The sequence below is a fragment of the Talpa occidentalis genome, unplaced genomic scaffold (assembly GCF_014898055.3).
Source record: "Talpa occidentalis isolate TD23 unplaced genomic scaffold, MPIMG_talOcc4v2.1 talOcc4.4, whole genome shotgun sequence".
Taxonomy (NCBI): domain Eukaryota; kingdom Metazoa; phylum Chordata; class Mammalia; order Eulipotyphla; family Talpidae; genus Talpa; species Talpa occidentalis.
In genome coordinates, this window is record NW_023604295.1 from 12,688,326 (window position 1) to 12,714,423 (window position 26,098).

Here is a 26,098-nt window from a genome sequence, read left to right on the forward strand (position 1 = left end):
AAATTTGTGTTTATAGGTAATAGTACAATTTATGGGCTCAGATAGTAGAGATTTTCCACTTATGTCAACTTGCAGCGGGTCTTAGGAAAACACTGAACAATGCAGGGTGAGGGACACTGGGAAATTCTTTATTTTGCAACATTGTCTGACACACAGATATTTACCAGCCCTTGTTGCAACCCAACAAATGTATAGGACCCACCCATCATTGTGATTAGGAAGGTCCCAGGGACCTCTACAACCCTCACAACAGCCCCACAGGGACGCTCCTCCAGTTGGTTACTCCCAATTGAATTCCTTGACCAAACCCTCAGTTAAAAGAATGTTGAAAGCTTTGCCATATAAACTCAGAGTGTCTTATATTTCTGTAGTTGATGTAATATGACCATAAATCAATGTTTTCAGAATAAAACCTCTGATCTATATGATGTTCCACTGGTGGGACTTATCATCAGAGTGAAATGATAACAGGCACTGGGGAAGTGACAAGAGGGTTAGTCAGGATCTTTTTGTACAGTTTGGAGGCATGTCATCTCCTTTATTTTCCATCTTACCTTTTTGACTTTTAATTATTTACTGGTCCAAGTCTAAATTCAATACAATTCTTCCTACTCACCAGATGCTGTATTTAAAAACATTTTCAGTGAAGAAAAATGGAACTAATTCAGACGAGTTTAACTGGGATCATTGGTGTGTCCATATGTGTTGAGTGTAGAATGCCTAGAGATATTTCCTTTTTTTTTTTTTTTCAGGCATATACAACCACACTTTTAAATGATCTTAAAGGTCTGCAATCCAGATCTTTAATAAAAATCTTTTAAAAATATAAGCATAAAGTGGAAACATAACACAGTTTACTCCACCTTCAAAGATACACACAGAGCATTAATTAAGCTGCAAGTGCTTGAAATCTAAGTAGGAATCCTGGACTCAATCTTTTGCAAAAGTCCCAAATACTTTCTGACTGAGGCTGCTCCCATGGAAACCAAAGAGGGAAGTAGTAAAAGACAAAAGAACTTACAAAAGATGTAAAGGAATTAGCTGAGTATTTCTTTATTTCAAAATAAAGGGGGTTTTAAAAAAATATTTGTGTACCACTATCAAACAACACATCACAATTTAAATAAATATACAAAATTTAGTGAATTCATAATACAGAATTTTTTTTAACATAACATTACTTAAGCTTTAAGGACAAAAAGTCAGAAAATTATGAAAACTTTCTAATTACCATTTAAAGGGTCTGTGATGTTTGTCAAGGTGATTAAATTCTATAATAAACCCCTCACAATACTGAATATATTCATGTTTGGATATTTTTCCCAGTGAAATAATATTTTTAGATCATGAAATATTTATTCTAAGCTTGTGGCTTACCTTCAGGTTAACATTGCTTTGAATTCAATTTGAGCTGTGAATGTGGAAAGCATATTTATATTTTGAGACAACCACATTGCAAGCATACCAAATGTCAAAAAGAACTTTCATAACACATGAAGATATTTATGTAAGCCACATCCTAAAGAGAACGTTCAAATTATCTTCTTATTATGACATAAAAAATTAGTCATCCTCTAAGAGCCCCAGAGGTTTCCATATGCTGATTCTAAATCTATACATAACAAGACTGAGTCTCCCTCTCTCCTCTCCTTGTGGCATTTATATTGCTGGAAGGACACCAGAAAAGGTCACCTTCAGTCATGTCTCCTAACATGTCAACTTCCCACCTTTCCTTACTTACCCATGTTCTTGTCTCCCAGATGGAAAAGAACAGGATTTGAAGTCAGCGGTTCTAACTTCTCCAAGACCTGCCTCCATGTAGCTCCTAAAAATATCCTAAGTCTGTTTCTTATTTATGAAACTGTAGTAAAATTAGTTCAAGGTACCTCACAGGGATGTTAGCCTGAGAAATAAGTAAAATAATTCCTGGGAAAGTATTTTTGTAGATGGAAAATCCATTCAAATGCTAATTTTTCCTTTATTTTTTTAATCCTTCACATTGTTTGTTACTTCACTTTGATCTTCTCTGTTCATTCTCCCTGGATTCCAGATAACAACTGGTGGAAATTGCTCTCTGTTTCCCTGACACTGGTTCTGCTTGGTAGTCTCTTGTTCTCTGGGTACTTTTCCGCATTGTCTCTGCTCTTCTAATTCGTGAACTGAGCACAAGCACTGGGATTTGTTAGGGGAAAAGTATGTCCTGAGCAAACTCCACACAGGTTTTGTGGACTCCACCCCACTCCAGACCAAAGCCATCAAGACTCCAGGAACTACAGATCCTATCATCACCGAAAGGCCGGTTGCTGGGTCTTGAGGGCGGAGTTAAGCAGCCAGGTTTGGTATAAAATCAGATATATGGCCCCTGGGGGCCTCTTCGTTCTTGGTTTGACTCTTGACTTTTACCCCCCGGCTCTCAGCGCCCCATTGGGATTCCAGCTCAGCGGAACGGGTAGGACACACTCACCAACTTATCTCCCTCTCTTTCTCCCTAAATTATTCATTTCTTCTTTCCCCTTCTTTTGTAAATAAACACTTATTAACCATTTTGTATGTGCCTATACTTGAGTCTTACTATAAATCCTTTTAAGTGCACGGGTGAGAACCCACAGTCAGGCCACCCATTTCATATCGGGGTTGCACTGGAACAGGTAGTGTCACTATTAATCTAGTTCCTCATTCTCTTTCAGAGTGAATTTACCTTTCTTTTTTTTAAAGATTTATTTATGCATGCAAGAGCTGGGGTACAGGCTAAAGATGGGGGGATGTGAGAGGATTCACCAGAGACAGAGTGGGGAACAGAACAGGCAAACTGACTGAAACACACTGCTGAGGGGAGCAGCGGGAGAGACAGGAGAGGTCTGCTGCGCCTTGTGGGTTGCTACCTGGCTGGCCGGGGATCAAACTCGTGCTGCAGAGGCTGCGGATTGCCTCATAGTGCGGTGCTTAACCCCTTGCACCACCAGGGAGGCCCTGTGATGGTAGCAGCTTTCTGAAGAACAACACCCGCAGGGCAGGTTGCAGGTTACGCAGTTACTACCACCTGCAAGGTTTTGGAGTCAGGTGTTCTCCCCGCGGGCTGGTCGGCACAGAGGGCAGAACTTTCTGCTTTGATTCGTGCACTGTCTACTGGTAGAGACCAGGCAGTCAATATCTTCACAGGTTCGCGCTAGCTTTTGCCACAGCCCACATCCATGGAGCAATCTATAAAGAATGAGGGCTCCTTACAGCTTCTGGTAAAGCAATTAAAAATAAAACTGAAATCATGCCGTTGTTAGAAGCAGTTTGGTATCCACACGCAGTAGCCATCGCACACTGTAGAGGACACCAAAAGGGAACTGATCCCATAGCAACAGACCATCGTCTAGCTGATAAGGCAGCTAAACAAGCGGCTTGCTTACCCGCTCCGGCGCATCCCACCTTATCATCTGCCCTGGTGGTCGCTGCCTCCCTTCTAAGTGTTCAGGTAGCTGAGACCACAAAGCGTGCTGCTCCTATTCATGAACCCCTCCTTTCCCCTCTTTGTGCCCCGTCTGACTGTAGGTCCGCAAGGGTCACCTTCATCTTGAGCATCCTCTGATTTATCCCAACAAACGATTGAGTCTGCACTACTAGGCATAATTAATGCTTCATACTCAGCTCTCAATTGCTCAAATGCAGCCCTTGCTTCAGATTTCTGGATCTGTATGAAGCCAGGCCCCATCAAGTACACTAGGATTGTGCTCAGCCCAGGCCAGCTCCCTCCAAAGATTTCACCGGACTCCTCCTCAAACCAGATCTTAGGTCTTATATCTCTGTGGGGAAATGCCTCCAATCCTTTGTCTCATACCTCGAAGGTCTGTGCAACAAACAGCACTTACCTAGCTTGTATTTGAGGAGTATATGAATGTATTATTCCACACAATCAGTCATGCTTCATTGTCAAACTGGTGCCTAACTTGTGTGTCTTAACTGGAAGAGATGCACTTTCAGTCTGGAAACCCCCTCATCGTACAAAGAGGGTTCCTATGGCCATCCCACTTGTAGTGGGTCTCCTGGCTGCATCTCAGGCAGCTATGTGTGTGGCTGGGATAGGAGTGTCTCAGGTCTGTTATAATGAATTAGGTGGCCAGCTCAAGTCAGATTTTGATGCTCTTACAAAGTCAGCCTTAGCCCTACAAAAACAACTTGATTTTCTGGCAGCTGTGGTACTCCAAAACCCACGAGGACTAGATCTCCTTGCTGCTGCCCATGGAGGTATCTGCCTGTTCTTACAAGAAGATTGGGCTTCTCTGCAAATGAGTCTGGAGTGGTCCAGGAAACACTCACCCAGCTCCAGGATCGTATTGATCGCAGATGGGGCGCCCAACACCAGTCGACCTGGTGGGATTCCTTCTCCTCAAGGTTCCCATGGCTGGCCCCCTTTTTAGAGCCCCTGCTGATCCTCTTTTTGATAGTTGCCTTTGGCCCCTGTCTGCTTAATATGCTTACAAATTGTATATCCACACAGGTATCAAAAATCAAGCTTCAGCTGCTCCTCACCGCGTACTGGCCAGTTAGTAGTGAACTGGACATTGTAGAGGATGATGCTTTATGAGAAAACAACTCACAATGGCATCAAAGGGGAGAGATGAAAGGGAAAATAAATCTTTTCAGCTCCCTGCTGTGTGGGGGGTTGGGGCTGCTGCAGTTAATAATTCAATGCAATTGTAATCAGCAAGCTTTGCTCACTTAACAAATCTTTCCTTAGCAGACTAATAAAGTTACAAGGTCAGGCAGCCAGTCATGTTCATGTTGGTCTATCTCTTCAAGGCCATCCCAGATGTCTGTGTTCCTGCTTTTCCCTTCCCCTTGTTCAGGAACTTTGTAGCAAATAATGTTATCAACGTAAGAATAGTTATGTATAAAAGAAATTCTTTGTCTGTAGACAGGTGCTCAGACCTTAGTGGGATACCCAGGTCTGGGACCTCATGCATGAGTAATAAAGCTTTTCCTGACCTCACCATTCCTGAAGTACCTCTTGTTCTTTCTCTGCACGGGTAAAAAGTAGAATTTATTTCTGTAACACTCCCTATGTATCCAATATGAAGTGTCAAAATTATCTACTCCAAATATCATTTCTTGGGCATATAACTTCACTCTTAAAAAATTCCAGCAACTTCCTGCTGCCTACAGCATCCAATGGAATCTTGTACCTAGTATTTAGTCAATTACATAAATATCAGTCACACAGGACAACCCACACTGGCGCAGGTGTTAAAGTCTCAGCACTATCAAGCTATTGGCAGCTACTTAAGCATGAGCTCAATCCCCAGCCAGGGAGCTGACCCACATGGCATAGCAGACCTCTCCTGTTTTACCCGCCCCTCCCCTCAGCAGTGGACTTCAGTGGATCTGCCTGTTCTGCTTCCCACTCTGTCTCTGGTGAATCCTCTCAAGCTCTGCATCTCTAGCCTACACCCCAGTTCTTTTATGCATGAATAAATAAAAATGAATCTTTAAAAATAAGTATCAGTCACTTCTGGAGCATATCTTGATCCTTTTCAAAATAGAGTTCCAATCAAAAAGAACACTGAAGGAGGCAGTGAATGAAAACATGGGATCTCTCTGGTGACGAAAGGGGTTAAGACACAACCTATGAAGCTAGCCGCAGCCACTACAGCACAAGTTCGATCCCCAGCCATGGAGCTACCCACATGGGGTGGTAGATCTCGTCTGTCTCAACTGCTGCTCCCCTCAGCAGTGCATTTCGATCAATCTGCCTGTTCTGTTCCCCACTTTGTCTCTGGTGAATCCTCTCACCCCCACACCTCTGGCCTGTACCCCAGTTCTTGTATGCATAAATAAATAAATATTAAAAAAATAAAGAATAAATGGTACCCAGATTTGAGTGTCAGCTCCAGAAATACTTTTTCATCAGAGAACCTGTCTTAAGGCAGGGCAAACATCTAAAGGCAGGCTCTGTTCTATGAAGTCACCCCTTCCTTATCATGTGAGTCCCTCTTTTTCTCTCCTTGAGGCTGCAGGCCCCCTACCCAATCCGTAACTCAGGATATAAACCTCAGTTTGTCTCATGTGCTCTAGAATGCACAATCACGTAAATTCTCCATCCCCACATACTCAAATTAGGTCTTTTTCTCCTACTAGTCTGATGTCAATGTGTTTGCTCCACCAGCCCAAGAAGAACCCAGGAGGGCAGGGAAATTATTCCTTATACACATCAAGTGTTAAATTATAAAAAATACTAATCATCGTTAAATTCTACCCCTTCATTTTACAAATAACAAAATGAAGACCTAAATAAAACAAGTTTCTAAAGTCCTATCATTACTAGAATCAGAACTGATACAAGCTTAGTTCTTTTTTTTTTTTTAAAGATTTATTTATTTATTCTATACAAGAGCCGGGGTACAAGCCAGATGAGCGGGAGGGTGAGAGGACTCACCAGAGACAGAGTGGGGAGCAGAACAGGCAGACAGACTGAAATACACTGCTGAGGGGAGCAGCGGGCGGGACAGGAGAGGTCTGCCCTGCCATGTGGGACCTGGCCGCCCGGCCGGGATCGAACCAGCGCTGCAGAGGCTGCGGACAGCTTCACAGTACGGTGCTCAACCACCTGCGCCCCCAGGGGAGGCCCACAAGCTTAGTTCTTTGGATGGCAAGCTCTATTTAATTTATAACATGTTTTTTGTTTCCTTGTGAATAAACTTGACATTTGTGGTTTAAAATAAAAGGAGATCATCTGAACCTTCAGTGACAACATTTCACCCGGAATTTAATTATCAAATACACTTTAAAAATATAACTTATAGGGCCTCCCTGGTGGCGCAGCGGTTGAGCGCTGGGTTGCGAAGCTGCCCGCAGCCTCTGCAGCGCCAGTTCGATTCCCAGCTGCTCCCCGGCCACAGGAGGAGGGTCCCACATGGCGCGCAGACCTCTCCTGCCGCCCGCTGCTCCCCTCAGCAGTGTACTTCGGTCCTTCTGCCTGCTCTGCTCCCCGCTCTGGCTCTGGTGAATTCTCTCACCCTCCCGCGCTTCTGACTGTACCCAGTGCTTGTATAAATAAATAAATAAATCTTTAAAAATATATATATATATAACTTATAGAATTAATCAATTTAAAAAGTGATTCTGCCCAGCACCCCAGTCAGTATGAACATGAACCTGAGTTATCTTGCCAGGGAAGATGTAATTCTGATAGCCTTTCCCGTAAAAGTGGGAATCCATTGTCCTCTGAAAAGAAGCCTTCCTATTCCACACCATCATGGTGAAATAACTTTGCTGCATAAAGGAAGTCTTTCTGTGTCCCGCTTCCAAAAGTATTTTTTATCTTCTAATAATCAGAATTAAATTTCCTTAGATATTCTAGTCCAGGTAATAAAAAGACTGGTCTTGTGATTAGTCAGCAAATTTTGGTATTTCACCAAAAAACAGTTGACACTATAAAATGGTACAAGCAAGAGAGGTAAGACATACTTGTTCAAATAAGTAGGACTCATAATACAAATTCAATTATAGGGTTAATGTAAATCATAGACCTCAAACAATTTTTATTACTTTAGTAGGAATCAATACAAAATTAGAGATGTATACATACAACACTGCTAGAACAACCAAATGAATTAGAAATAATTCCTTAGCATAATCTAATGTCCAGTCATAGTCTAATTTTTTTATGCCTTTTTTGAATCAGAATTCAAACCACATCTCAGCATTACAGTTGCTTCATAGGCTTTTTGTCTTATTTTATTGTTAATGCAGAGCTAACTGCCTTCTCTATTTTTTGTTTTCATGTCATTGATTGTAAAAACTTGGTCAGTTCTGAATTTGTCCATCTGCAACCTGGTGGTGCCATTTAATCTGTGAATCTACCCTCCTATGAAAAGAAGTTAGCTAGTCTACTGACTTGAGTCAAGTGAAGGTCAGATTTGTTGTTCTTGTTGTTTTTTCTTTGTAGACATGGGCAAGAATAGTACACAGGGAATGTTATATGCTTCTTTTGTATCACATAGTGTTGGCTGTTCTACTTTTAGTGATGCCAAGATTAATCAGGGGTTGCAGGCGATAACAGACAGATTTTTCCATGGTACAGTTTGCCGCCCATAGTTAATCTAATATTTTTACCTGTTAATACTGACATCCTGAACAATTACACATGCAAGATAATGATTACTGCACTGCATTATTGCAAAGCAAAACCATTATTTTAAATTACTTTAGTTTAAAATATATTTGCAGCTTTATTTATCCTTAAAATATATTCTACTATCCAGTAGAGTATTATCTTCTAAACTCAGATTGGAGTAATTCTTTCCTCCATGCGGTTATATCATTGTCTTGATATGCAATAGGTTCGTTTTTTTTTTTAATTTCAAATTTTAGAGATGGCTGTTTCAGAGAATTTTGTCTTTTGAAATAAACCATTTAAATTTTCAAAAATCAAATCTGTTTAATAAAAGTCTGTTTCATTCCTGTCTCACTCACTTATAATAGTTCTCATTTAACCTCCCGGTGTTTCCTTTTTACAAAAATGTAGCATACTAATTACACTGTTCTGTCTCTTGCTTTTTTTCACTTGTAACACACTGAAGATATCCATACATAGAGAGAGATCTTCCTTCTTCCTTTTTATGGCTACGTTGCATACCATTCTATGATGTGTTCAAGCCAATCCTCCATTGATGGATTTTTGATTATTTATCATAAAAATTTTGAAATAAATAACATTATATATTATCATATCCTGTTTTGCAAATATTGCATTGAAACAGGCTCCCAGCAATGGAGTAATGGGTCAAGGGGAGACACGTAATTTTTTGACAAATTGCTGAGATCCCTTCCATAGCAGTTATATCATTAACAGCCCATCAGCAGGTGTGAGAGGCTCCTATTTCCAAACAGCTTCAATAACAGAGCAATCAGATGAAGTATGTGTTTTCTTCGATAATCTGGGAGGAAGAGATGCTATCTATGTGATGTGTTAATTTGCATATCAAGTTTGTTGTGTTGAGCTTCATATTTGAGGAAGCATTTCAAATTTTCTTCTGGGAATTCTGGGTAATTTTGCATGCATTTTTCTCTTTTGTTCTTTGTATTTTTAAGTTCTTTCCATTTTTATGAGCTCTTTGTATATTGGTAACAATACTCTTTGGATGCGACTTAAATTGCAAATATCTTTTCCCAATTAATTGTTTATCTTTTGATTTGCTTATGGTGATTTATTTTTTCCATGCAGAAGTTCTTTTGCTATATGGTTAGCTAGCAGAATAATGTACCCATGATTTCTTTTTGGGGAGGGGGCTGGCGTATGGTCATTTTTGTGCTTATTTACTTCATGTAGATCTCTCATCCATTCGAAATTTATCCTCATGGACACGACCAGGTTAAGATCTAGTGTCCCTCAAATGGCTACCAAGTGTTAAAAATGATACTTATTAAAGCTTTTGCTATGGTTTGAGATGCTATAGAGATTGAGAGAGAGAGAGAGGGAGAAAGAATTTCCAAATTAACCTGGGCCAATTTCTGGAATTTATATAGATTTTCCTGTACCTTGATGGGGTTTCATCCTGATAAACTCACCAGAATTTGAAAATATTGCAAGTCAAAAACTGCATTCAGGGCCTCCCAGGTAGCTCAAGAGGTTAAGTTTCAACACTACCAAGCTATCACCAGCCACTGCAGCATGAGTTCGATCCCTGGCCAGGGAGCTGATCCACATGGCGCAGCAGACATTTCCTGACTTACCTACTGCTCCCTTCAGCAGTGCATTTCAGTAGATCCGCCTAATCTGCTCCCCACTGTCTCTAGTGAATTCTCCCACCAACCCACCCCCACACCTGTGGCCTACACCTCAGTTCATGATAAATAAAAATAAATCTTAAAAAAACAAAACAGAACTGCATTCAGTACACCCAACCTACAGAACTTCACATCTTAGCTTCAGCTACCCTGAACATGCTCAGAACACTACAGTTGGGCAAAATCACCTAAGACAAAGCCAGTTTTGTAATAAAGTGCTGAATATCTCATGTAATGTATTGAAACTGTATTGCAAGAGAAAAACAGGCTGTAGAGTAACAACTGCTTACTCCCATGACCACGTGGCTTCCTGCCACCGCCCGGCATCCCTGGAGAGTATCCTAAGGCATAAATCCAACCTGGAAAATCTCAAAATTCAACATCTGAAGGAAGTATGGTTCGTACTGAATGCATATTCCTTTCACAGCATCAAGTCCAAAAATCCTAAGTCAAACCATTCTAAATCGGGAGTTGTCTGTATTTTGGTCCATGGGATCATGTTCTGATCCCACAGTGTTTTAAATACAGAGGCTTGATCAAATGCTGACATATAGGGCAACCACCCAATTATTTCTGTCTAAGGTTATTATTACTAATTTTTCCATTATCTCATTGGTTTGATATTTATTTTATGTTTTTATAGTTATCAGAATATAGATGCACAAATATGTGTTTGCAATTTATAACCAAAAATTTATTTGGGGGCATATGTTCTTTTTAAAAGTAGGCTAGCTAAACTTTTGAAGACCAGTGCTCTGGACAGTGATGTCTGAACATTCCAGTATCCTCAGACAGTTCTTCTTAGGATGGATCTAATTTTGGCATTTGCCTACTAGCAGACTATGAGATGATTCCCTTGGACCAAAATAAAGAATTGCTGGATCCAGGGGAAATATTCTCAGCATTAATGAGAAAGGGTCAAGATCCCACCCCCCAACCCCCAAGAAGATGTTATGATGACTGGACAAGAATGTCTATGAAAATCATCTTTGGTTTGGAAATACAGATCACTTTATCAGGCTCTGTCCTCTCACCTGTTTAAATTACCTTTAGCCAATTACAGGACTTGGACTGCTATGATATCAGCTGAGGGGTAAAGAGAGTGGGCCTTGAGGGAAAAGTCTGGAATCCTCTGCTCCAAAGATCACATTTACAGCTCTCACATCCTATCTCATATTTTATATCAGGTAACTTGTCAGCAGGTACTGTTTGAGTTATCTGAGTTTTTCATCTATGCTTACTAATCAAGCAGCACTATTCAGGCAATCAGCCCAATTACCTAAAACTCAAAAAGGTGGACCTGTATCTGTATTTCCTCCTAATTTTAGGAAGACTACCATTAAAAAGGATAGGAAGTGGTGTTCTAGGAGATGCAAAATTATGTGTTCATTAAGCACTACTAATTTTACATGAATTTGGGATTTTTATTACTAAAAAGTTATATAGAAGCTATATATGAAGCAAAGAAGCAAATAAACAAACATTAAGCTCCAATTTACTCACTTCCACTTAACTGATTATTAAAGAAACACCATGTGCCAGGCACTATGTTAGGTGTTAGGGACACAAAGATGTGTTATCTCTGTCCTCAACAGAGAGATGTACGTGTGAAAGTGACAATTGTCCGGTAAGTGCCAAAAGAGAACCAAGAACATACAAGAGAACCAGGATCATAATATGCAGTATGGGTCCCCTCTGAAGAATGGATGAGTTGGAAAGGTCTAAGAGAAGAGGAAGGGATTTTGGACCTTCAGGGAGGAATTGCATTTGGCCAGTGCAGCAATTTCAGCAAAGACAAAAACGGGCCTCCCTGGTGGCACAAGGGGTTAAGCACAGCACTATGAAGTGATCCGAAGCCTCTGCAGTACAAGTTCAATCCCTGGCCAGCCAGGGAGCAACCCACAGGGCGAAGCAGACCTCTCCTATCTCTCCCGCTGCTCCCCTCAGCAGTGTGTTTCAGCCAGTCTGCCTGTTCTGCTCCCTGTTCTGTCTCTGGTGAGTCCTCTCACCGCCCCCCACCCTGCATCTCTGGCCTGTACTCCAGCTCCTATATGCATAAATAAATAAATCTTAAAAAAAAAAAAAAGAAGATGACTTCTTCCCAGAAGATGACTGGGAAGGAGAAACAGTGTATGCAGTAAAATAGGATAGATGCCTCCCCTGACCCCAACACACACAGAGCCCAGTTTGGTTCTGCAACCAAACACACTATATGGGGCCAAATTACAGTGATCCTATGGAGAATCAGCTTATAAAGAATTTTTATCCTAGTTTTAATGACAGATCTGACTGCGTGTTTAAAGTACTCGACAAATATATTCTTGAGTAATCACTTATCCCACCGTATCAGTTTACTTCTGACTAGAATCCACTATTTTAAAGTGCCTCTAAAGAATTAAAAACAAAAAACAAAAAACAGTCCAATTCTCCCTTTTCAAATTTAGCACTCTTCCGGTGGTTCAACAAGTTCCTTTTATTTGTGGTCATTACTGCTTTGGTCACCTTTAAAAATAGCAGCATCTTGAACTTGTCTGTGAATCTTTGTTCAAGCTGGTGTCTCTCTCCCCTTTGGCTTTGACCCTTAAGTTCCTCACCTTTGGATGTTTTTATTGGGCCTGGGTTGGAACTTTTCTCTTTTTAGATTTGGGAGTCTCCCTGTTATGACAACACTTAGTTTAACTGCTTGTGGTGTTTTAACTAGAAGGCAGTCTTTACTGCATTTTGGCATAAAGATTTTAAAGGTCTGTGAAGATGGTATCATGAGTTCGATTTGTGAGACAATTGCTTCAGGTTGTGACTTCATTACTTGTAAAAATAAATGTCTACAGGGCCTCCCTGGTGGCGCAGCGGTTGAGCGCTGGGTTGCGAAGCTGCCCGCAGCCTCTGCATGGCCGGTTCGATCCCCGGCTGCTCCCCGGCCACCGGAGGAGGGTCCCACATGGCGCGCAGACCTCTCCTGCCGCCCGCTGCTCCCCTCAGCAGTGTACTTCGGTCCTCCTGCCTGCTCTGCTCCCCGCTCTGGCTTTGGTGAATTCTCTCACCCTCCCGCGCTTCTGACTGTGCCCAGTGCTTGTATGTATGTATGTATAAATCAATCAATCAATCAATGAATAAATAAATCTTTAAAAATAAATAAATAAATAAATAAATGTCTGCAAAAAAGGCCTGGAATACTATATATTGACGGGCCTCCCCAGTGGCGCAGCGGTTGAGCGCTGGGTTGCGAAGCTGTCCGCAGCCTCTGCAGCACCGGTTCGATCCCCAGCTGCTCCCCAGCCACCAGGAGAGGGTCCCACATGGCCCGCAGACCTCTCCTGCCGCCCGCTGCTCCCCTCAGCAGTGTACTTCATCGGTCTGCCTGCTCTGCTCTGCTCTCCGCTCTGCCTCTGGTGAATTCTCTCACCCTCCCATGCTTCTGACTGTACACAGTACTTGTATAAATAAATAAATAAATCTTTTAAAAAAATACTATATATTGATATAATGATTTGATTTGTTGGAAAGTACAAAACAGTAAGCAGAGTAAATTCTTATTTTCTTTTTTTTAAAAAGATTTATTTATTTATGCATACAAGAACTGGGGTACAGGCCAGAGGTGTGGGGGGTAAGAGGATTCACCAGAGACAGAGCGGGGAATAGAACAGGTGGATCTACTGAAATGTACTGCTGAGGGAAGCAGTGGGCGAGACAGGAGAAGTCTCCTATGCCAGGTGTGTCAGCTCCCTGGCCAGGGATCGAACTTGTGCTGCAGAGGCTGCGGATAGCTTCACAGTTCTGTGCTTAACCCCTTGTGCAACCAGAGAGGCCCCCTTATTTTCATTTTTAAAGAAATAATTGGGCACTTTGGTGGTGGGTGTTTATAGAGGTTGCTCTTCTGTCAAATCAAACCAAGCTACCCTCCTAAAGCTGGCAACACTTAACACTGAAGGAGCACAAACTCGGGTGGGGAAACTGATATTGAAAGAAGAATAACAGCAGAACTATCTTTGCAGGTTTATCTCTTGGGAGTTGAACAGAAAGGTGGGAACACTTGCAGTGACATCATAAAAAATTCCTTAAAAACCAAACAGCAATTTTTCTCATTAGACTTGTTAAGTCTAATCACACTTCAAATAGAAAACAACTGTCTGTGTATGTATGTTTAGTCATATGTATATTTCAATAAACTACATAAAAGAAGTAGCTATGAATTACCTGGCCCATTCCAACTACTGGTCTCCTCACTTCGACTTCCCACACTACTCTGTCCATTCTCCACACTCCATTAACTGTCACTGTGCTCCTGCAAGGCAAATTGGACTAATATTTTCTGTTTAAAAGCCTGCAATGTCTTCTACTTGCCTTGAGGATAAATTCAAGATCTGAAATACATCCCACGTGGCCCAGCACTACTTGGCGGTTGTCTTTTGCCCTCTCCTGCTGGACATAGGAACTTCATTCCCTCACACTCTCCTCCCTGCTTGTTCTTGCCCAAGGACCTCCATACATGCTGCTCCCTCCATCTGCAGTGGTCTCCTCCTGACACAGCCTCCGCAAAAGGAATTACTACCTGGTAAGCTGAGTTGCCCCAACTCCTGTTTGAACAGGTAGAGTGAATCAAGTAAAAGCATGTTTGTGTCACAGGATCTAGAATATTCTTGACCAATTCTTGGCCACAACACTGATTACACTGTTGCTGTGCACTTGCTACTTCTGGTTGGTATGACATCCCAAAGATCTCCATATCCTAATCTCAGGAATTCGAAATATGAGACCTTACATAGTAAATAAATTTAGCATTTTAGATAAAATTAAAGCTGCCAATCAGCTAACCTTGAGATAAGTAGACAATCCTGGATCACTGAGGTCAACTCAAGGGTCCTTTTAAGAGGAAAAGGAAGGCAGAAGAGAGCCTGGGATTGCCTGCAAGCTGGGTCGGTGGCCGTGAACAGTGGATTCTAGAAGCTGGAAAAGGGAAGGACCAGATTCTCACTTAGAAATTCCAGAAGGAGCACTGCCCTTTCCACATCTTGATTTTAGCCCAGTGAGATGTGTTCAGACCTCTGACCTCTAAAACTTTAAGATAATTAATCAGTGGTAATTTGTTACTGTAGCGATAGGAAACTAACATGGTCGGGAAGCTTCTCTTTCCACAAGGAATAGCTGTTGACAACAACAGAAGCCGCTCTTGCCCCTGTAGTCTGAAACAACATTTCTACCCAAAGATCCACAGGAGGAAACCAATGTAATGGAAATCATAGGCAACAAACATATGCCAGCTCACAGCGCTCCTCTTGTTCATCTGCTGCTGTGGAAGGAAATGAGTGGTTTCAACCTTAGGAGGCCATGCTAATGTCCCTTTATGCTAATGTTTTTGTTCTTCCCTTGTAATGTTATTTCTGTCACAGTCTTGAAATGGCTATAGGGTCTACCAGCAAAACCAATTTTTTTTTTTTTTATAGAGGCATGTTTTGTTTATTTATTTATTTGTTTGTCTATTTGCCTGCTTGTTTATACATGCACTGGGTACAGTCAGAAGCGCGGGAGGGTGAGAGAATTCACCAGAGCCAGAGCGGGGAGCAGAGCAGGCAGAAGCGAAGTACACTGCTGAGGGGAGCAGCGGGCGGCAGGAGAGGTCTGCGCCATGTGGGACCCTCCTCCAGTGGCCGGGGAGCAGCCGGGGATCGAACCGGCGCTGCAGAGGCCACGGGCAGCTTCGCAACCCAGCGCTCAACCGCTGCGCCACTGGGGAGGCCCAAAACCAATTTAAAATCTTTACATTCTTCATCAGATAACTAAGATTATGCCAGTATGGAACCAGCTCTCTTTAGCAAATTGATGATGAATCTTTGTTCTTAACAATGTTTACGGAGAACAAAATTTTCCTGCACTGGTTCGGTGGAGCACTGTTTTGGGTCAGTTCCATCAATGAGGCAGAGCCTTGTGATTCTGCAGGAGAACCAGACTTCTCTTCTCTTCCACGATCCTTAGTGGTTGATGAAAGATTACAGTCAGGCCAAGTTGCGTGGCTTGGGTTCCAATCCAAATCTGCGGACCAGTGCTAGGGGCCATGCAGGCCAGCATGTGGCCCTCAGCTCATCTACATTCATGGTTCTGATCGCACTGGCTTAAATGTTACTTCAGAGAAATGTGACACCTCATCTACTTAGAATAAGTTAAGGTTCTCGATTTATATGGCAGTCATTTTTTTCCATCCATGCTTTTCCTTTACTCATTCTACCCTAACCCCTTCCCATCAATCCACAGTTCTAGAGTTACTCCTTCACCCAGCACTGGGCACATAATGGTGAGCAGACATCACGAAATTCCTTCCTTTATGGAGTTTCCATTTTAGTGAGAAAGAGAAATATAATTCCAAAACATGGAAATAAATGTCCATAGATCAATAGGTACACTGAAATCATAGTTAAGATAACAGCAACAACAAAAGCAATCCTCTAGGCAACCAGGAAAGAAAGAATGTTGACATGTAGCAAAAATAAAAAAGAAAGGAATGAGTATCATAGGATTGGGCTAAGGGTGGCTCTGCTCTATTTGGGGTGAATAGGAAGAAGGTGTGTATGTAATTTGAGCATAAGAAATCCACAAGTCTTTCTTGCTTTCTTTCTTTTTTAAATTAAAACAGCAACAAGCATGAAGCACTTACAGAAATAAAGGACAGAGAGGTCAGCTATCTAAGAACAAATTTTCAGAATTTTGAATCTAAGTGTCTTCTCTTTCCAGACAAGATACATGAACTCAGACAACTAAGCTTTCCGGAGCTGTGGGGTCACCATCTGTAAGTTGATGGTAGATTCCGTCTGATGGGTTTGTTGAGAATTTAAAAGTAAGAACAGATGTGAATAGTGGCTGACAGATACGCAAGCCTTCAGTATGGCATTTTTGGATTTGGAAGCAACCATGAGCACATCCAGTGCCCAGAACTTGGTTTCTAATACCATTCTACAATGAAAGGAACCAGAACACCTTTGGAAAATGGCTGATTTCTGCACCGGAGCGGGAAACATGATATCAGCCTGGAGGGCTCCATGGTAGCAGAAAGGAAGTACTAAGAACAAACAAACAAAAACACAAACACGTATCTACACAATGATTGTGATATGGCAAGGGGCATAGGAACCAATTGAAAGAATTCCCAGTGGTCAAAACGGAAGCAATCTGAGTGCTTAAATAAATAAAACAGTATTGGACTATACCCAAGGTATTAGATAAATATTCAGGAGTCCATACTGACATAAAAATGAATGAAGGGGCATCCCTGGTGGCAGAGGGGTTAATGTCTCAGCACTATCAAGCTATTGCCAGCCACTGCAGCAGAAATTGGATCCCCCACCAGGGAGGTGACCCACATAGCTCAGCAGATCTCTCCTATCTCGCCCACTGCTCCCCTCAGCAGTGTGTTTCAGTCAGTCTGCCTGTTCTGTTCCCCACTCTGTCTCTGGTGAATCCTCTCACCTTCCACAGCTCTGGCCTGTATCCCAGTTCTTAAATGCATAAATAAATAAAAATAAATCTTTTTTTTTATTTTAATTTTTTTATAGAGACATGTTTTATTTATTTATTTATTTGTTTGTTTGTTTGTTTGATGGTTTGTTTATACATGCACTGGGTATAGTCAGAAACACGGGAGGGTGAGAGAATTCACCAGAGCCAGAGCAGGTAACAGAGCAGGCAGAAGGACCGAAGTACACTGCTGAGGGGAGCAGCAGGTGGCAGGAGAGGTCTGCGCGCCATGTGGGACCCTCCTCCGGTGGCCGGGGAGCAGCCGGGGATCGAACCGGTGCTGCAGAGGCCGCGGGCAGCTTCGCAACCCAGCACTCAACCGCTGCGCCACCGGGAAGGCCCATAAAAATAAATCTTTACAAAAAATGAATGAAAGTATGAACGCATAGTGGAGACACATGTCCCAAACAAAATAATTCCAAGTAATTTATAGATACTCCACCACAAGGAGGTGAAACTTACTCTCTAAGTGTGGACTGCACATAGTGACTTTCTTCCCAGAAATACAGAATGAAAAGGTGGGGGGGGGGAGTAGTATCTGTGTAGAAACACATGTCAGCCAGGTGATGAAAACTGACATCAGTATGAACTAAGAAAGAAGTCATGTTCATAATACATACTCTTGCTGAGATGTGCCAACCATGGTGGTTTACCTCTGTGACTTTCCTCCCAAAAATCCATAAAAGCAGTCTAATCATGACAAAAACATCAGAGAAATGCCAATTGAGGGACATTCTACAAGGTACTTCACCAGGACTCCTTGAACATGTTCAGGGTGATTAAAAAAAAAACCACAAAGGAAGTCTGAGAATTTGTCATATGCCTAGTATGACACAACTACTACCTAATATATTGAATCAGATCCTGGAACCAAAAGGGATATTAGGTGAGAATGAAGTACATCCGAGTAAAATGTGCTCTTTAGTAGACCATAATAATATATCAAACTCTCTATACTCTGCCATTTTTCTTTAAATCTATGTGCTTTATTTAATAAAATGAAGAAGACAAAATATTCTTTTAGTTCCCAGGAACAACACCGAAGAGATCCACCACTTACAAACTAATCCCTACAGGACTCATGGTGATAAGAACCAAAAAGTTAGATTTGTACTAGAGTCTAACATTAGATTGCAGAGGTTATCCTGCCCATTCATTGGAGCCTTTGTTTGCCTCTTGTTTGTTTCTTGGCTACAATTTCAACCTTAGGGTATTGTTTCTATTTTGATCACTGAATAGAAATAGCCGAGTAAGACCATTTTCTGTTTTTAATTAGTAACAATTATACACTAAAGCACAGTCTTTTGTATTGGAAATTTGGGATTATCAACAGAAGACTTAACTTTCCCTGTAGTTTGTTCCAAGTGCTCCAGACTGTCTCTTTGTTGTCTTTTAGTATTAGTACAGTTTTTCCCTCTCTGTGTTCAAGGTGATACCAATTCGATAATTCAAAACGCAATAATGGCTTTATTGTCAAAGCTAGCCTTCCTGGTCTGGGTTTCTATAATATAGGTCAGCACATGTCCCTGGACTGAGACATCCTGCATCTTCCTCCCACACGAAGGGACAAAACTGACATCACGTTGAGCTAAGCAATAATCACTTCAGCGGCGAGAGCTGAGAAAATGTCATTGTATTAAAGTATTAGTCACTTATCCAGCTGATTATTTTAAATATTGTGTTACCAGAATTTGAGTCACAACAATAACCCATTTTGTCTTTTAAAAACCAAAAGAAAAAAGGAAAAAAAAAAAAACGAAAAAAGAGGGGTAAAGCGAAAGGAAAAGAAAAAAGGATTTCGTTTCTTAGTAAGATCCATTAGCATTTCCTGCATTTTTCCAAAAAGTAAACAGGAAGAAAACAAAATAACAGGAGACGTTTCCAGGATTTGAAGTCTCATGAGCCCAGAATCCGTGAAAATCCCGTTTAGAACCATCCCAGAAAATTGGCTTTGGGGACGTCTGTCCGCCCGGCTGCTCAGCTTTTGCATCTTTCTAACATTCATCCAGCTGACGGTCCCCTGAGGACACAGCAGCTGGCGGGAGTCCCCAGACGAGGCTTCTCGAGCTGAATGCAGATTGCATGTGCAGGTGGAGAGAATAAAAGCAATTTAGGGTCGGCGGGCCACGAAGTACCCCAACCCACACTCACACCCCGCCTTTCAGGTGCGCTGCACATCCCCGGCACAATCGGGCCCCTCTGAAGCCCAGCAAACTCTTACCACCACCCCCGTCCCCTGCACTGAGAGTGGCCGAGCCTGGCCCGAGCGATGCCATCTTGGGCTCTCAGCATCTCAGAAGTAGTTGGCGAGTTCTGCATTCGGGTCACGTCCCGCGTCTTTCTTTGCAAACTTCACCCAACTTTGCAAGAAGACGCGAAGGCGCTGGTGTGCGCCCTTAATTTTCTCTCACAGAAACTGACAAAACCAGATTCTATTCCCAATAAACCTCAGACCTCGAGCTCCCGGCCCCCGCACCTGCCTGCACGCGGGGTTCCTGGGCTCGGGGTGCCGAGTCCGAGGCCCCGCGGCGCCCCGCGGCGCAGAGCCGGGAGCCGGCCCTCCGCGCGGTTTGGGGGAGCCGGTTCCAGCGGGAATGGGTGGGAGGGTGGAGGCACCCCTGTAACTTACATCCCAGGACCACCACCAGGTAGCGCAGCAGCAGCAGCAGCAGGCGGTGGCCGCTCCTCGCCATCTTCCCGGGCGCCCGCGGGCAGCGCGTCCGAGGCCGAGGGTCCCGGCTACGCGCGCGCAGGAGGCCAGGCCGGGGCCCCTGAACTTCTGGGGCGGGAGGGGAGGAGAGATCCGTGCGGGCGAGGGGAGGGGAGAAGAGGGGTGGCCCCTGATGGGAGCTCAGTCTCCCCTGCCCGGGGCGCTTCTCCGCGGGCGGGTCCTCCCTGGCCCAGGGCTGGGGGCTCTGGCTGAGGGTGCAGGCGGGGAGCAAGAGGGGGAGCGGGGCGGGACGTGCGAGCCGGACGAGGTGTCGGCGGCGTCCTAATGAGGGGCAGAAGGGAAGTCCTGGCGGGGCTCCCCCATCCCCCGCCCCCTGCCGCCGGGATTGATCGGCTTTGTGTCTGGGCGCGCTCGGGGCTGCCAGCTGTCCCCAGGGCGCGCAGCCGGGGCGCGGGCGGGGGCGCGGGCCGGGGGCTGGGTGGGGAGGGGTTGTGTGCAGAGGGGAGAGGGTGACGCTGGAGGGGGTGGGGAGCTCGGCCCGCCTCGCACCAACTCCTCTTTCTTTCCTGGCACAAAACTTCTTTTGGGGTTTTCAGCCCAGGGGTGGAGATTAGGGGAAAATTTCTATCCAAAGAGGCCAAGCTGCGGGCGGAGGCGCTGCGGGAGGATGGGGTTCTCCGGCTCCGCCTGGAACTCGAGGGAAAAGCAAGCCCTGGAGACTTGGGCTGGAAGGCTGGCCTCAGATTTTTGCGCTGGCTTTGGCCCTGCTCGGGGTAGGCTTTTGCTCCTTGCAGAGTTAAGGTGTGTTCTGTGTTCTTTGCTTTTCTCGTGTCCAGAGCTGGAAGTTCATCTAACGGTGTAAAATATTTATCATGTTTCTCTTCAGTTACATAACTGCTGCCTGTGGAGTTTTCCACACGTTAAAACTCCACAGCTGCCCTTTGTCAGGTTTATTTTCGGTCTACTCTGCTTTTAAAAGGGAAACCCGTTATGAATGCTCTGGTACGTGGTTTAAATTGGACCTGCACTTCCAGTGCACACACTAAAAGGGCTAAGGAGGCATTTATGTATCTGTCCCTAGGGATCAAAAATGTCTGGAGCAGTCAACAGTGTTGACAGGTCTGGAGAAACATCATTTTCAAGAGAAGAAATTGTTATACCTTTTTTTTTTTTTTTAAGGTTGAGTAAAGGACAAAGTTCTGTGCAGAAGGGAGTCGATTTAGTGGGGTACAGAGGAGAACTTAGCTAGCTCAGGGGACAAAAGCCAGAGTTTAGACAGGCAGATCTGGAAGGAATGAGGCATCCCTGCTGTTTCCTTGGAGACAGTGATGGAAGCTTAGTGACCTTGGCAGAGAGGGCGGCGACCCAGTGGACGCTGCAAGGGAAGTGAAAAGGCAAAAACGTTAGTTGGTGCTCTGTCAAGCAAGAAGGGGCACAGATTTAACAACAGGCTTCTCCTTTCTCCTTCTTGACACAACTATATGTCTCCTTTACTTCCCAATAGATACACACCCAGAAGATAAGCTTTTTAGGGCCTCCCTGGTGGCTCAAGGGGGTAAGCACCGCACTATGAAGCAATCCGCAGCCTCTGCAGCACAAGTTCACAAGTTCAATCCCCGGCCAGCCAGGGAGCAACCCACATGGCCCAGCAGATCTCTCCTGCCTCGCCTGCTGCTCCCCTCAGCAGTGTATTTCAGTCAGTCTGCCTGTTCTGCTCCCCACTCTGTCTCTGGTGAATCCTCTCACCCCCTGCATCTCTGCCCTGTCCCCCAGCTCTTGTATGCATAAGTAAATAAATCTTTTAAAAAAATAAGCTTTTTAAAAATTTATTATTCTGCAACATGCTATGCAAATAATTGATTCACTCAGATTCTTGCTTGTCACCTTGTCCAGGCATTTATCAAATGGCCACAGGGAGCAGGAGGCTGGTAGGTAAATGATGATGAACACAAGTCTTAGCTGCAAATGAGCTCGCAGTCTTGAGGAGGAAAAGCATTTCAGCTAGAAAGATCTCTAATGCCATGTGGTAAGTGTTATGTCAGGATAGAAAATAATAACAGCTACTTTTTATTGAGTGCTTTCTCGGTAGTGGACTCTGCATAGTGGAATAGCTAAGCACCCCAACTGTGTAAGGGGGGGAAATGGCATTCTCACTTCACACATGAGAAAGCTAAGCTGGGAGATACTAAATAGCTTTTTCAAGGTCAAGGATAAGGGATGTTCCTCTGTTGGGGTGTAGGGGCACTGTTTTCTCTATTAGGCATTGAAGATTAGTCAGATTTTGAAAGAAAGAAAATAAGGAAAAGGCATTCTAGGTAAAGCAAAATGTGGGGTCAAAACTTGGAAGATTGAAAAGGTTTTGCTTGCTTAGGAAAAGTGAGATTCTACAGTGCTAGAGTACATGTGGAATTAAGGCAGGCGAGGTGACAGAAACTGAAAGAGTGTCATCCAATATCATGGTGCCTAGCCTCATCCTATGGGTGAGAGCTTTTTGAAAGCACGAGGATAGGATATTTAAAAATCCATATTTTAGAACCCTGTTGTCCAATATGGTAGGCTTTTATATTCTGGTTTCTCTTCAGATCTTATAACTCTTTTGCCTTTTACCAATATGGTAGCCTTTACAGCCACGTGGCTACCATATTTGAAATGAATTAAATTTAAAATTCACACTAGTCACATTTAAAATTCTCATTCTTATTCCATCACTGCAGAAAGCTTTAAAGGACACAGCTATCATAGAATGATGATTTATGTAGAAATGTTGAGCGTGGATTAGACAATGAGAATCAGAATGCTAGACAAGTTTCAAAACTATTACAACGTTCCAAGAAAAAAATGAAGTAAAAACAACGGTGACAGAGAAATAAGTGAAAAAACAGATTCAGATGATACTGCACGGACCTGGTCAGCAGATTTATACAGGTGAGAAAAGGTGAGAAGTTATAGGTGAGATGTTTAGCCTGAGTGGGTGTGTGAGGGGCTTATACAAAGCACCATTAACTGAGTAAGCAGACATGGTTCCAGGAGACCCGGGATGAGTTGACTGACAGTTGTCCAAGTGCAATATCAGCAAAACTGTTAGAAAGCTTGGGCTGGAGGGCATCCCTGGTGGCACAGGGATTAATGTCTCAGCACTATCAAGCTATTGCCAGAGTTCGATTCCCAGCCAGGAAGCTAACCCACATGGCACAGCAGACCTCTCCTGTCTCGCCTGCTGCTCCTCTCAGCAGTGTATTTCAGTGGATCTGCCTGCTCTGTTCCCCACTCTGTCTCTGGTGAATCCTCTCACCCTCTGCACCTCTGGTCTGTACCCCAGTCCTTGTATGCATAAATAAATAAATCTTAAAAAAAAAAAAGAAAGAAAGCTTGGGCTAGAGCTCAGGAGACCCTCAGAATTGACTAAAGAAATAAGTCAATTAAATAAGTCTTTCAAATAAGTCTTTCTTTATCATCAGCATCTCTTAGAACAGAGATCACCAAGATTGTTACTGCCCAGGAAAAAAGCTGACAGAAGCCTGTTGTTAAATCTGTGTCCTTTCTTGCTTGACTGGAGCACAAACTAACAATTTTGCCACTTTGATTCCCATTCAGGGTCCACTGCGTCGCTGCCCCTCTCCCTGCCATGGTCACTAAGCTTCCATCACTGTCTCCAAGGAAACAGCAGGGATGCCTCATTCCTTCCAGTTCTGTGTATCTAAACTCTGGCTTTTGTCTACTGAGCTAAGTTCTCCCCTGTGCCCCATTAAATTGACTTTCTTCTACACAAAACTTTACCCATCACTCAATCTTTAAAAAAAAAAAATGGATGTATAACAATTTTGTCTCTTGCGAATGTTTTTTGCAGATCTGTCAATACTCTTGAGTGCACCAGACATTTTTGATCCCTAGGAACAATTATATACACAGAATATACACTAAGAGTGGGTGTTTACAATGTGTGAATGTAAATTCATCCTTTGGAAAAATTGTCCCTCTGGGGGGGTTGTGGATAGTGGGGGAGACCAGGCATGTGTAGGGTTATGGAGTACATGGGAAATCTCTGTACTTTGTATCTAATTTTGTTGTCAAACTAAAACTGCTCTAAAAAAACAAAGTCTGAGGGTCCTCCCTGGTGGCGCAAAGGGTTAAGATGCAACCTATGAGGCTATCCGCAGCCACTGCAGCATGAGTTTGATCCCCGGCCAGGGAGCTACCCACATGGCACAGCAGACCTCTCCTGGCAGCGGGCGCTGCTCCTCTCAGCAGTGTATTCCAGTCAATCTGCGTGTTCTGTTCCCCACTCTGTCTCTGGTGAGTCCTCACAACCCCCATACGTCTGGCCTGTACCCCAGTACTTATATGCATAAATAAATAAATCTTTAAAAAAAACAGTCTGATGGCAACATTTAAACAAACTGAAAAATGACCTGGAAAAAGAACGCCCCCCAAAGGAGAAGACAAAGAAGTAGGAGAGGACCTGACTTGCCTGCTGCTCCCCTCAGCAGTGTACTTCAGTCAGTCTGCCTGTTCTGTTCCCCACTCTGTCTCTGGTGAATCCTCCAACCCCCGCATCTCTGGCCTGTACCCCAGCTCTTGTATGCAGAAATAAATAAATCTTTTTTAAAAAAAAGTAGGAAAGGGTAGAGACTTAGGACCCAAAGGTAGAGGTAGATGTTTACAGTGTCACATGCTAAAAAGAGGATTGAGAATTGTCTCCTGCATTTAGTAATTCTTGGACAAAAGCAAAAGCAAGACTTCAAAAAATTGCAGAAAAAAATGCAGTTTGGTTTTTTTTTTTTTAAAAAAAAAAGATTTTACTTATTTTTACATAGAAGAACTGGAGTAGAGACCAGAGGTACAGGGGCTGAAAGGATTCACCAGAGACAGGGGAGCAGAACAGGTGGATTTACTGAAATACACTGCTGAGGAGAGTGGCTGATGAGTCAGGAGAGGTCTGCTGCACCGTGTGGGTAGCTCCCTGGCCAGGGATAGAACTCGTGCTGCAGTGGCTGGTGATAGCTTGATAACGCTGTGTCTATAACTCTTGCGCCACCAGGGAGGCCCAAAAAATGTATAGTTTTCTATGCTTAATTAAGTATGAAACACACACAAGATGAAAACAAATAATGAAATGATTACCAACAGCAGCATCAGGTTAAAGGACCAGTAATAGTGAGTGCTGCTTCATTAATGAGTGGATGTACATTGCTTTCCTTCTTTTAAAAATATTTATTTTGTAGAAGAACTGGGGTGCAGGCCAGAGGTGCTGGGAATGAGCAGATTCGCCAGAGACAGAGTGTGGAGCAGAACAAGCAAGTCTATTAAAATACACTGCTTAGGAGAGCAGGAGACAAGACAGGAGAGGTCTGCTGAGCCATATGTGGCTTAGCTCCCTGGCCGGGAATCAACCTCATGCATTAGGAATCAAATTCATGCATTAGTGGTGATAGTGCTGAGACTTAAGCCATAAGGCACCAGGGAGGCCCTGGTTTCATTATTACTCCATTTGTAAGAATCTTTACTAGGGAGCAATGGGGCAATTTGTAGGGAAGGTGTGCGGGAGGAAATACCAGAGTCCCTCTCCATTCCATCCCAGTTTCCACAATCCTGCTGGCTCGCTACACCCCCACCTGCCACAGTCACTGCCACTGTGACACCATTAGCAGTTCTGTCAGGTAAACATAAATGGGGACTTGGTGTTTTAGGACAACTAACCGTTTTTCATTCTTTCCACCCACTCCAATTCTGAATTTGGAGTAATGTTGAGGAGGTGTCGAGGCACATTTCCTAAAACAAGGAATGAAGGAAAGGGCTGGGTTTAAATTGAGTGATTTCTCACAACCTCTCAGATCAAGTTTCTGTGTTGGATGGGTTATTTTTCCTCATGGGTGTGGAGAAGGTGGTGGAAAGTGTGCCCACACTCTGCAATTTAGAGAAAAGATGGAAAAAAAGTCTTCTATTTCCTGTACCGCATAAATCCCCAAGTGCCTCTCATATAAATTTTAACTTGTTATGGATAGAATTTAAGGATTTTAACCTACTGGGATCCCTGTTACTTATTCATCCTCCTTATTGTCTCCTCAGATATATCCAGAAGAAGCCCGATTCAACATTGCATTCTGATGGGCCCGTAAGCTCGCTCATGTCTTGCTCAAACCAACACTTCCC

At 43.4% G+C, this 26,098-nt stretch overlaps 1 protein-coding gene across 2 annotated transcripts in view; it reads right to left on the bottom strand.

Annotated features, from left to right (window-relative positions):
* The window catches only part of JAM2 (junctional adhesion molecule 2), a 58,877-nt gene extending 38,529 nt beyond the window's left edge, over window positions 1-20,348 (bottom strand). Inside the window, exon 1 of one of the 2 annotated variants that reach the window (XM_037525071.2) lies at window positions 19,907-20,347. In XM_037525071.2, coding sequence (XP_037380968.1) covers window positions 19,907-19,970 — 64 coding nt within the window. In that variant the 5' untranslated portion in view covers window positions 19,971-20,347. Of the gene's footprint in view, window positions 1-19,906 lie in introns of both variants that reach the window. The other variant, XM_037525073.2, reaches the window with a different exon arrangement.
* Between the last annotated feature and the right edge of the window lie 5,750 nt (window positions 20,349-26,098).